Source organism: Neomonachus schauinslandi, chromosome 4 (assembly GCF_002201575.2).
Source record: "Neomonachus schauinslandi chromosome 4, ASM220157v2, whole genome shotgun sequence".
NCBI lineage: Eukaryota > Metazoa > Chordata > Mammalia > Carnivora > Phocidae > Neomonachus > Neomonachus schauinslandi.
In genome coordinates, this window is record NC_058406.1 from 165,529,771 (window position 1) to 165,543,216 (window position 13,446).

The 13,446-nt window shown below is 37.8% G+C and overlaps 1 protein-coding gene across 1 annotated transcript in view; it reads right to left on the minus strand.

Annotated features, from left to right (window-relative positions):
* Positions 1-213: 213 nt before the first annotated feature.
* EIF3H (eukaryotic translation initiation factor 3 subunit H) overlaps positions 214-13,446 on the minus strand; it is a 93,435-nt gene continuing 80,202 nt past the window's right edge. The window contains exons 4-8 of the mRNA XM_021688385.1: positions 12,759-12,858; positions 11,405-11,554; positions 4,256-4,376; positions 1,876-2,008; positions 214-439 (exon numbers count right to left, since the gene is read on the minus strand). Of these exons, the coding sequence (XP_021544060.1) occupies positions 342-439; positions 1,876-2,008; positions 4,256-4,376; positions 11,405-11,554; positions 12,759-12,858 (602 nt within the window). The 3' untranslated portion in view covers positions 214-341. The remainder of the gene's footprint in view (positions 440-1,875; positions 2,009-4,255; positions 4,377-11,404; positions 11,555-12,758; positions 12,859-13,446) is intronic.

Consider the following 13,446-nt stretch of genomic DNA (forward strand, 5'->3'; position numbering starts at 1 on the left):
GCTAGGTCAGGGGTCCGGACAAGCAGCATTGGACTGCATGTTGAAATGTGGCACCTCACACGGAGCAGCAAAGACGACGGAGCCTGGAAGTCTGGGCTCCCATGTAGATTCTGGTCGAATCCGTTTAATCTTTCGGAGATAAATAGTATAAGCAAAACAAAAATAAAAAGCTAGATATAATATGTGTAAAATCAAATGAGCAAGCAGTCAAGGTTGTTTTATTTTTACTTTATTATTAGCTAGAAAGACTTTTCACTAGGCAAGTGTATTTCTTCCAAGAATTGCCCCAATGTGATCTCAAGAGTCCATGTTAAAACGCCTTTTCTGGAAGCTTCCTTTTCTCAGTTGTTGTATTCCTGAAGAGCCTGGGCCATGAAGAGTTTGCCTAAGTTTTGGGCAGTGAACTCCTTGATGTTCTGGCAGTAAGTGTTAATCTGGCCTGTGCATTTGGGAAAGTGAGAAAGAGAGTCACAATGTTCCACAAATTATAAAATGACCTAGCACACTAGGCAAGCAAGAAAATCAGAATACATAATCACCAGAATTTTATTTTGTTTTGTTCTCAATCAAGAGTTTATAGGAACCAATTCTGTTTGTCCATATCCTTATAATACAGAACGTAAATTCTTTTGAAAATAAGCTATCTTCCACTCTTGGTTACGTGGAGATGGAAGAAAAACAACAGCAGTTAAGTAATTAGCTATCAATCAAAAGGTACCGACCTTGGGGCTTGGACGCACACCGTACTAACACAAGTGAGAAAACAACACTGGCTCTCCTCAGCCAGGCACAAAGCAGCTACCAAATCACAGAACTGCAAACAAAATGGACCACCTGACCCAGATGTGCACAGTACAGCAGTTTTCAGGCTGTGCTCTAGAAATATTAAGGGTTCCTTTTCTGGCCCAAGACAGAGCAGAAGCAGAGTGTCCCCACCAAGACAGGGGTCCACTGCTGCTCTTTAAGTCTTAAAACTAATGATCTAATCTGATGCAACATTTATGCAAGGTATTTTATATATATATAATACAAGTCTGTTTGAATTGGAATGTGTCTCGGTTTCCCAAATTTATGTGTGTTCTAGAAGGTTTTAAGAATTTGGAATCTGACCCCCCCCCCCCGCCACACACACACACACACACACACACACACACTGAAAATGTATAAATGGAACTGAGAAATTGTAGAGTATTAGCTTTTTTTTTGAGTGAGGTTTTCACTCTAAAAAAATCTCTCACGGACAACCGGCTGAATGAATCAAACAGTATTTAGCAACATTTATACAGGAATAAGGTTATCACAGCTAAATAAGAGCAAAATCAAGTCCTAGCATAGGACACAAAACCCCACCACTAAAAGATAGTGTTAAATGGTAGATACTCCCAAAGTACAACCAGAACTGCATTCCTATTGCTACAACGTAAGTCAAAGTAAGGGAAATCCTTTTCCTCCAGTCAGAAAATCCAATTCAATTCAAACACCCACATACAGACGTGGGTTCAGTGCTGGGCTGGAACATGAAAAGTAAGCAGCTTGAGCTGAATGATCTTCTGCGTTATGGAACGTAAATATTTTTCCTTGGTTTCTATGAAAGATGACTCAAATAAAACCTTTCCACTTTAGAAAGTTTATAATGCCATCTCAAAAATGTTTAGCTAAACATAGAGTGAAGAAGCACTGAAAGGACCTTAGAAATAACAAAGACTGACAAATTCTTAAATTTCAGAAATTATAGGTGCTAAATTCAAATTCATCATTCAACCATTTTAAATACACTAGCTTTTATGATATATTTTTCTGTTTATAAATCTCTCCTTGTCTTCTGCTTCCTAAGGAATAGAGAAAACTAGCCATGTTTGCACTGGCCAACAATACCTGCAATGAGCAGAGAATCCATCCTGGCAGGAGGCTGAGGAGGTTTGAAAAGTTTGGACAGATCCTCCTCAGGTAGTGGGGGTTCTCCTCGACTCTGGCGCTGCATATTCTCCTGCTGGCGACGCTGCTGATACTAAAATTCAGAGAAGAAATGATTTGGTTATTTTTCTCTGAGGAGAAAAAAAAAAAAAAAAAAAAGACCTCCATCAATTATGCAATCAGCAAAACCCCACTGCCCTGAATTCCAACCTCAGTTTTATAAATGGTAACCCATGGTAACTCCTCCTTCTAAGAAGCTAATAAATATGGCAACAAAGAAAATTCCTTTGTTGGAAACTCTAGTGTCACTTTGGGCTCTAAGAGTCTATTAACTAATGATATCGAAAAAGCAAACTGGTTATGTGGGAAACTGGGGGCTTAAAAGGCAAAGAAGCTCATGATTAGTGAGTGGAGTGATTTTACCATTTATGACAATGGAGTAGATGACAGCATTAGAAGTATGACTTACCTTAACTGTAATAATGAAGTAATTAACCACCACATGGGGGAATTTTTTCAACTTTATCCTTACTGACCAAAACAATAATACTGATGATGGTGATAACTATAACATCATCATCATCACTATCATTATTATTATTATACTAGTAAATACTTCTACTAATCAGCTGTGCTTTTAGCTCTATAGCTAAGAATGAATATTAGCTTAGGAAATGCTCAAAAACTGTCAAACTAGGGGCGCCTGGGTGGCTCAGTCGGTCAAGCGGCTGCCTTCAGCTCAGGTCGTGATCCCAGGGTCCCGGGATCGAGCCCCGCATCGGGCTCCCTGCTCAGCGGGGAGCCTGCTTTTCCCTCTCCCTCTGCCTGCCTCTCTGCCTACTTGTTCTCTCTGTCAAATAAATAAATAAAATCTTTAAAAAAAAAAAAACAACACTTAAAAAAAAAAAACCTGTCAAACTATGGACTCCTAGGATTCTCAGAAGAGAAGGTGGGGATACATCTAAAGGTATGGATCAACTACAAACTTACTGAGCCAATTACAATCAAGAGGTAATACTTACGGGGTGCTTACAATGGCAGAGGGAAAATATCCCACACAGAGCCTTAAAAGGTCAGGTAATGAGAAACCAAGGTGGGCTAGTAAAAAATTTAAGTTCTTGGGTTCCTAAAGAAGGGAAGTACCTTGCTTTTTGCAAAGATTTCTATACTCATTATAGGGTTTGAGGGTAGAAGCCAGACAAATTTAAAAAGGGTTATGAATGGTGCTGGTACAAATAAACATCAAATGCAAAATTTTAAGACATGCTGGAATTCTGGAAAATGACTGTAAGACTAGTTTCCAGAATCAACTGTCTCCGAGTTGACAGATTTTCAATTTGATACTCCAGGTTGCATCCTTTCCCTATGGGAAGAACCAGCAGGAGAATGGAATCAAGCGAGGTTTTTCTGTCCTTCCCTCCACCACCACCCTTTAGAAGTTTTTCACTACTGCCATCTTTAACCAACCATCCTCTTTTCAGTTAAAAAGTATATACTTTACAGATTTATATGTGTTTTTTACATTCTAAGTACAGTAGAAACAAAGTATTTTAAATTTCACTATATATGAACATTGATATTAAAAAAAATTTTTTAAATATAATATTCTCAGAGCCACCTAAGTTGTAGTTGTGCTGAGTTAACACCACCAAGTTTAAAGTACATTTTAATGAACACACGGTAGTCATATACAAATGCTTTCACAGGTAAACATTCTGGAATCAACTTATCTATGAATCAAATGCTGTAAGAATACTTCAGAGCAATACAGTCCAAAAACAATATTCCAGGAACTGTGAAAATCATGTGGCCTTCAAGCAACATGAAAAAAGAAAAGGTTAAATGGCCATAGCAGTATATATGTGCATATGAGAATATTCAGGTAGTTCTAGGGTTTTTATCTGTATTATACTATTTCACAGCAGTTGGTCTATTATTTCCTATCAAAATTGCTCGCTCTTAATCACAATTGCTCAGTTTTTCAAATGAACTGAAGATTGCTAACTATGCTGCAATGAGCCACTACCAAACCAATTATAGTTAGTAAAGAAATGAGCTGTGACACTCCAGAATCTCTTTTGCCTCTGACTTTCTCAATAAATGTATCTCTTATTTGCATAACACTGCCATCGTGATCTGAGCTTAATATACCAGCTCTCTTTAAAACAGGTATTTTTAAGTACAACTTAGAAATAATATGTGGTAATAAATTAAATATGATAGTTACTAGCTAATAGTCAACGCTTTATCAAATATGATTTTGATCATTTTGAAGATAACTCTTGAAGCACCATACTTAGAAATGAATCCTGTGTATGTCGAATTTTCCCGTAACACCAACCTGATGTTTCTGCTGCTGCTGTTTACTCGTGTTCCTCATGTACGTGTTATATTTAACTATATCTTGGCTCATTTCATCCACTCTGTCCATCAGCAACTGTAGATTCTTCCCCAAATGGTTGCTGAAATGTAAATATACTGACATGTCATACTTTAAAGCCAGAGGTCTGCCACTGCTCTAAACACTTCTGAGATATTAAATTGATTTGCCATTTGCTATAAGAATGAGAGCACACAACCGCATAAAAGCAAGGGGACAGCAAAGAATCTGAGTCAGCTTGTTATTAAACTTTCCATACTGAACCCACACCTGTAACCACCAGAGTATCTGAAATAGCTCAGTTTCTTATTATCAGAGCATACATGTATCAGAGTAGGAGCTGTTAAACGTATCTAGCAGGTTATCTATAATGTATATTTTCTGAACAACCAAGTTTAACCTAAGCTCAGTACTCCTGCACCCTTTTCTTAGGCCACTTAGCACCGCCCCCTCCCCAACTGTGCTCCAGAGCATTTAAATCAGGAGCCATGGAAAGGAGGAACCAGACACTAAGACTTCTGGTACATGATTCCTCTATCCAGCAGGTTCTAAAAGAACAACAACAGCATTTATTCTGCAAAGCCAAACGAAGAAAAAAAGAGGGCTCCTTCCCTCTTGCCCTTCCTAGAATCCATAGTACATTGACACTTCTTTTCCTCTCCAGAAATTTCTATTGCAACTCATTTACCAAAATCATCTTATAAAGGGATGCTCACGGTTAGTACAATCACCACCATATTCATTGATTTCTGCCTGCAACTATCTCTTACCATGGTAAAGCCTGCTACTACATACATATACTCTAAAAATACCTAGTTAACAAATAGTATTCACTCATTCATTTCAAACAAGTATTAAGCACCTATTACATTCTGACTTTAGTGTTAGCAAACAGAGAAGCGATAATGAATGAGACATTCATGGTCTCTATTTTCACTGAGCTTACAAATGACTGGGAGTAGGGAGGAGAAAAAGGTAGAAACACTTTAGATAGTATGGTTGCCCTATCTCTTTCCCTTATGGAGAGGACAGGCTGAAAGCAAATGATTAGAAGGAATCAGCCAAGCAAAAAAGTATTCTAAGCAGAAGACAGCACTAGTGCTGAATGCCTGAGATGGGCAAGTACTAGGCAGATAAAAAGAAGAGGTCCGGTATGGCTGGAGCACAGTGATAGGTTACAGAGGTCAGACAAACACAGATGGGAAGCCATTAGCTACACCACAAAACACCCCAACAACAGTTAGTGTGAACGAGACTCCTCAACTCCAACTTAAATGGTGCCCTTGAGTTGTATGTGTTTATGATATATTTTGTCTTAAATTTTAAAATGACCACTCTGGCTGCTATGCAGAGAACAGACTGGAGAGTAGAAACCAGGAGATGAGTAAAGAGTCTACTGTGGAGTGCTAGCAAGGATGTAGAGAAATCGGACACCCATACACTATGCTGGGAAGGCAAAATAATGGTCAAGATGGTAGATTTTATGTTACGTAAATTTTATCTCTACTTTAAAAACTACACACATAAGCACACAGAATCTACTGTGGTATTACAAAGAGAACAGTGGTGGCTTGGACGAGGATGGTGGCAGTAAGCATGGGAAAGCATGAGAAAAACGGGCAGAAGTGAGAGAGAAATCAAGGGTGACTCTCAGTTTCCTGGCTTGAGCAGCCAAATGTTGGTTTATGGCATTTACAGAGAAGGGGCAGGCTGAGGAAGGAACAGACTGGGAATGTTGGGAATAAATGAAAGTAAATTCAGTTACAATATGGATCCTAAATGGACTGTATCTATAACCTGGAGAAAATTAGCAAGTTTTGGCTCTTTCTTAAATAGCAGAAAAAAGCACAGAACTGGTGTGTGTGTGTGTGTGTGTGTGTGTGTAAATAAATGTACCATCTAATCCCAGGTCTGGCACTATCTACATAACCTTGGCCCAGTGACTTGGCCTAATGACTTAATCTTTTTTTCAAATGTTTCAGTTTTTTGAAAAAGGGCTTTTTTCAAATTAAGTTTTCATATTTTTCTTATTCCATTTTAATTTTGTGAATCATTTTTTAACTTTAAAATATTTCTTTTTCTTTGGAAACGAGATTAAGTATTTGTTCCTGTTTTCTTCTAATTTCTTAACAGCTTGATTTTAACTTACCTCTAATTAAGTGTCTGGGCCTATGGTGAAAGGTGAGTGAATAAAATGATTTGCTCTACCAAGTAGCTAGTCAAATGTCCAGATCCACTGATGATATAGCCACATTGTGTTCTAAACAACTTCAAGGTTAAAATTTAACAATACTCTGTCACCTAAATGCACTCTTTCAATACATTCTAATGAGTACATATGTACTCTGCTAGTCACTTTGTCGGACATTGAGGCTTAAAATCTGTAAGACACTGCTGCACTCCACCCATCCTAATGAGAAGACAGGAATGCACCCAGATAAACACAGCACAATGGTGTCATCGTTCTAATACAATGGAAGCATAAAAGATAGTATGGCAGAACCAGATGAGAGTTTCCAGATTCTCTGACAGCTGAAGTTAAGAGTTTTTGAAGAGGAGTTGGAGACAAGGAAGGTGGGAAGGACACTGACAGACACTGGGTGAAGGCAGTGTGTTCAGACACTCTGGCATGAAAAGCATAATGCCTTTGAAGAACTGCACAGAAGGGCAGGACTGGGAAAAAAGAGAGCAGTGAAACTAAGAGGCAGACAACAGTCACAGCACAGAGAGTCTTGGAAGCCAGGACTAGAAGTCTGGATTCTATTCTAAGGCCAATGGGGAACCAGCCAAAAAGTTAAGCAAAGGAGTAATATGATCATACAATTTGCATTTAGCAAGATCACTACAACGAAAGAGGAAAAGGTTAAAAGCAGGAAATTAGGAGACTGCGAAAGTAATCAGGAATAGAAATAATGAGGCCCTGGTCTAAGGTAGCAAAAGACACAGAAATAAGATGAAATCACGCCAGGAATGTACACACGAGAAGACAGACCCTGAGGAACACTGATCTTTAGGGATGAGCAAAGAGGGATCACCATGGAGAATGAGAAGGGACCTCACAGCGTTGCAGTTGCACAGACTCCAAAAAAAGGTATTTCAGGAAGAAGGGGTCATCAACATATTAAATGTTTAAGCGTCTACAACACCCAGTAACATGGTGATAAAGTCGTTCTTTATGACTTTAGTGAGAGCTCTGACAACACAGAATAGGTGGAACACTAAGAAGTCTGACTACAAAAACAGATGAATGCAAGGTGCCTGGGGGGCTCAGTCAGTTAACCACCCAACTCAATTTCGGCTCAGGTCATGATCTCAGGGTTGTGAGAATGAGCCCTGCATCGGGCTCCACCCTCAGCATGGAGTCTGCTTAAGACTCTCTCTTCTTCTCCCTCTGCTCCATCCCCCCCACCCCATACCGGATCGTGTGCACTCTCTCTCTCAAATAAATGAATGAATCTTTAAAAAAACAAAACAAAACAGGTGAATATGAACCAAAAGGTGAAAGGAAATGGATAATAATGGCATGAGGTCAAAAAGTGCTTTTTTTGTAACTTTGTTTTTTAAGATGAGGGAGACTTGAATTTAAACATCCTTATTCTTGGAAGATGTATGTTCAAATATTTAGGGGTTAAAAGTTATGTCAGGAATTTACTTTCAAATGGTTCAGAAAAAAAAAGTTATGCATTTATGTATATAGATAGCAGGTATAAATGTGGCAAGACAGACCACTGGTGAATCTAGGCAAAAGGTTTATGTGTGTTCATCAGATTGTTTTCTTTCAGTTTTTCTGAGGAGTTGAACATTTTCCATTTTTTTTTAATGGGAAAAACAAGTCAAGAAACCTAATAGAAAAGAACCAGTACGGAAAGTAACTGAAGATATCTGAGGAAAGAGAGTGTAGAAGAACCTAGTCAGATCCCGAGAAGGCAGGATGGACAGGAATGGAGCACCAACCCTCTCATTTCTATCAGTGGGAGAACTGAGGCCCAGAGAGCTAAGCAAGAATTGCTATCATTACTATGCAATTAGTTGTTAAATAAGTCATTTATATGCTGAAGTGCAAAAGGAATTCAGAGAAGAGAAAGATCACCACAAACCCTACCCCTGGGTGATGGGCAGGAGGATAGTGACACTGGAGAAAATCATAAAGGAGAGTTACTGCCATATGCAGAGACAGATCCATTATTTGTTCCTACACCTTAAATCCTGCAGTCTGACTACACTAATTATAGCAATGAGAAAGGTGCTACTAGAAGAGACCCTCTCGATCTACACCAAAAAATGTCTTTAATATAAAGTAATATTGCTAAATATATGTAATTAGCAAAAGAACACAAGCATAGATATGTGGCCTTTAAACGTTTCATAACATTTTTATCACTACAATGTTCTTCAAAATATACCCAATAAGGAACCCTCAAAAATCTGTACAACAGATCTTGAATGGCAAAAGGAATTAAAATAATACCTATTTCAGATAACATTCACAGGAAATCAGGTCCATTACCAAGAGCAGCTTTATGGGGATCTTTTCAGTACCCATTCAACTAGAATACTGAACCAGGGAGTTACTGTTAGGAGTTTCAATAATATAGCCTTTTCTTTTATTGTCAAGGAAACAAAGAACTGAAAAACAGCTCACTTCAACAGATGTGAACCAAGACACGCAGTGAGAAGTCTGCTCTGGCTGCAGACTTAATGTATAAGGCCCACCCTTAGTTTACTTGTTTAAAGAGGAAATAAAAACAGAATTGTTTCTTCATGTGTGAAAAGCTGAAGGCTTGGGTAACACATTTGTAAACATTAATAAAGGCTGTTATGAAACAGCCATTGCTAGAACTTCCAGCCAATAAAATTAAAACTAAAAATTAAAAAAAATTTTTTAAATGAAAGGAAATGTAGTATGCTTTATTCACAGCCTAGAACAAATATATCAGGTAAACCAAAAAATGTATCCACATACGGGCTGTGAAAAGCAAGACCAAGCAAAATTTGAGGAGCTTCTTGGGCATGATTTCTGATGTGGTTTCTTAGAAAAAAATTTATGGCGACAGGCCTGACTACCATCATGCCACTGATGTAAGAAATTAAAATTTGAAGGGCGCCTGGGTGGCTCAGTCGGTTAAGCGTCTGACTCTTGATTTCGGCTCAGGTCATGATCTCAGGGTCGTGAGACGGAGCCCCGCGTCAGGCTCCACACTCAGTGGGGAGTCTGCCTGAGACTCTCTCTCTCCCTCTCCCACTCAGCCCCTCCCCTCCTGCCCCTCCCCCCACTTGCATGCTCGCCCTCTCTCTCTCTCTCAAGCAAATAAATCTTAAAAATATACTGAAATTTGAGATGTACAGAATCTTTTAAAACAGGACTATCAGTCTGGATGACTGTAACAACCCATCAGCATAGGCGCTGCTTCAGGGTTGCTTCATTTTTTTCCTTCCAACAGCAACACAAATTTACCTTTTAAATAATTTCACATGAAAAGGAAAGGGCCCCTCTTTCTATTTCACATAAGATACAGAAGATAGAAACAGTAATAAAATATTTGTCTAGATCTTAGTTGCTATGGCAAACTGGGAACATTTTCTTGGCTATTATAAATGCTGTTTTGGACAAACAGACATTATGGACCAGCTCACTGGTAATTTAAAGCACAAAAGGGCTGTATTTGTTTTGTATGCTCAATAAGCTTGGGAAAAGGTGAAGGCATATATTATATAAGCAAACACTTCCATGTAGTAAATTTAAAATTATTGTATAACTACATATACTCAATACATCAAATTGTAACCTTGCATGCTAAAGAATGTTCTTAGTGCAATGCTTTAAATACAGGTGTGCTCAGTGTGTTTGTAAAAGCAATGAAGAATTAAGTATGACCTTCTAAAAGAGACAAATTAAAGGACTATTATGAATATATGTTTGCAGTCAACAGTGCACTCTTCAGTGCCAAATTAGCCTTGAAAGTTGGCTGTATCACTTAGCACTCCGTTTACCATGCAGTTTCCATCTCCTTCCTCTGTACATACTTTCTCGTGGCCCCTATGATGGATTCATGCAATACAAAGTGTCACTTCAAGTACGGTCCTATCCAGCCCAGAGCATGGAGAACAATACTGGGCTCTCAGGTCCTCCTGGGTTTACCCTACTTGTCTTCTAACAAACAAGTACAAAGTCTGTATGTTCTTTTGCACAAGCTTCTATCTGGGATTAGAGAAATCTGATAAACTGAGCCTCCATTCCAAACTGGTTGCTTAAGAAAACACACCTTGTTTTTTTCAGTCATCCAACAAATGCATACAGACTGACTACCTACTCTGTCTATTTAATTTCATTCTACAGGCCTGCTGCTAGCATTCTCCCACCACAAAACAATCAAGCCTAAAGGGCACCTAAGAGGAGCTATAGAGACAATTCTGCCTATATTTCTGTTAAGAGCAATAAATGCTAGCAAAAGAAACATTAATTCCATAAAGGAAATAATCTGTTTGGAACACCTCAGTCAGCACTTTACCAATACAATAAATAATATGTAGCAACTAGGTAGCTAAAGCAGTCACAATGGAGGAAGTTATGTCACCACAGTCTAAGACAGAAAAAGCAGTGTCAGGTTCAGAAAATCCTAATTTTACTTGAAAATCCACATTGGAAATTCACTACTAATAGAGTCTGCATCTGAACAAGGGCAAGTGCCACCAGTAAAATGAAGAAGCATTTTCGTATTTTTCCTGAGCATTATTAAATATCCCGACATAATACCATAGGCCTCCAAGGACAGTGTACAATAAATAAAGCTAAGCTCCACCCCCCCCGCCAAAAAACCCTCCCCCATGGGCATTTACCCTGTATCAAAAGCAAAAATGATACAGCAAAGGCATCAGAGGGTTCTTATAACAGGAATTATTAGTATTCAAACACTTTCATTTTATCAGTTTGGCTTTTTTCCTGGGATCTTAGCAGGGCTGGACAAATACTACATATTATTACATATGTCTCAAGAACCTCAAAATATGCTTGGATAATTTTTCTCTGGATCCATGGGTTAAATTCTAAGTGAAAGAATCTTTTGCAGAAAGTGATTTAAAAAGGACTTTTCATTAGACAGGGTCACTTACCTACTAGCAAGACTGAGCAATTCATGTTTATCTGCTACAGCTGACTTCTTCTCAAGCTCCCACATTAGGACGTTGATCAGATGTGAATTTTTAATTACAATCGGCACTTCTTCAAACATGTGCTCAAAGGTGATATTTCCCTTTTTCAATCTGTGAAGCATGTTAAAAAATACTTTAGTCTGGTGGTCAGAAGTAAGTGTTAAATTGACTATTTCATACATTTTCCGTAATTACAGGCCCTCTCCAGGATCTTTGTTTCATTAGGACTCTTTAAAAAAGAGAAACCAGTTTTACAGAGTCAAGCATAAGTCGAATGATTTGAGTAACACTGAAAACAATCCAAGTTTGAGCTATAAAGCCCAGAAAAAAAGATTCTTGGCAGAAGAAACTATTCTTTCTTTGTAATCAGGTATCTTCAAAATTTCATTGATACTAAAATGTAAATGTCATGGGTAGTTATGCTATATAATCTGTTTCTAAAACATTTAAAATAAATAGCTAGAACAGAGAAATACTTCAGTTCTTGGAAAGTTCATTTTAAAAGCCTACCAAACTAAAGAAACTAACAACTAGCAGAACACTCACAGGATATCCTATACACAATGGTTCAGAACACAGCAAGAATGCAATTTCTCATTAATTTAGTTGTAACTATCATACCCAGGAATTGTTCATGAGTTAGCTTTTAAAACGTTTTGCACCTTAATTTCTTTAGAAGCTATTGGGAAACTAGCAAAGAACTGTCCTACATGAAATCAAAGCCACTAACTTCAATTTAGTAAGAAATCAAAACTCCCAAAGTTAACAGAAAATGAAAGAATTCTGAATTTTTAAAAATTTTAATGTAAATATTCCAATGCCATTATGTAAGATCATAAAACAGCTTTACCGATTAAGTCTGTGCATATCTATCACCCATAAAATTTCCAAAATGTCACATTCCTTACTGATACCTTAAAATGTTTATGTCTTTCCCATCCCCACCCCCCATGAAACAGGCGCTCAGAAAGTAAGACATACAGCTCACAATCATCCTGATACAGAGCTCACAGTCTGACCCACCTCCCTTTATTTAATCATTTATTTCTTCAAATTCAGTAGTTAATTAATTCCCACTCCAACTGAATTCACCCACAGTGAGAACAACAGATGAGACATTCCATAAAGAACAGTTTAAACATGGAAAGGGAGAAATCAAGTGGCACTCGGCCATGCAAAAGACTTCTACCATCCACATGGCAAAAGCATTACCACGCCACCACTACCAAGGATTCAATAAATGTGGCAAACTAAAATCTTAAAAGGAAAACAGCCAATGCTTTACCATACACCTCACAGGCCCCCAAACACTTACGCTTCAGGAGAAAAATCCTTCTCTTTACAAACTTCCATCAGTTTAGGAGTCAGTCTGTATGCTTTCAGCGAGAGAGACCCTTGGGCAGTTTTTATGGGATCTCAAATAGGGAAAAGAGAAAGAAATTACTAACAATTTCATTACTGACAATGCTTTGCCTGAATGACACTGGTTCTAGGCACACTGTTACTTACCACACGATATTTACAAAATGAAGATCAAAATAAAAGATCAGAACTCAATCTGAAGCAGATTAAAACCAGTATAGCGAATAGTTAAGTGAAAATGTAGGAACCTTATCATCCTACTTGGAATTGGTAGAGTAACTTCCTCCCAACGTTTTAAAAACAGAAGATTCAAAATGCAGTTATTTTCAAATTTATTCATCAACTTGAACCAGAAATCTTGATGAAAATTAAACATCTCATATGTTCTATACACCTTATATTCATCTTGTATAATTAGAAGAAAAATACTAATGAATATTAAATGTGAAAATACACTGCATGCATTTGTGTAGTTCAGTCGACTAATTTAAATGAATAGCCCTGTGAACAAAATTTATCCATCTTAATAGTCACTGTCCAAATTTTTTAGTTAAAACAGATTCTAAAAATGAAATGACTAAAAAGTGCTATCACAAAAGTGTCTTTTTAGTTCCAGAGAAACTCATTTTGTCAAAACTAGC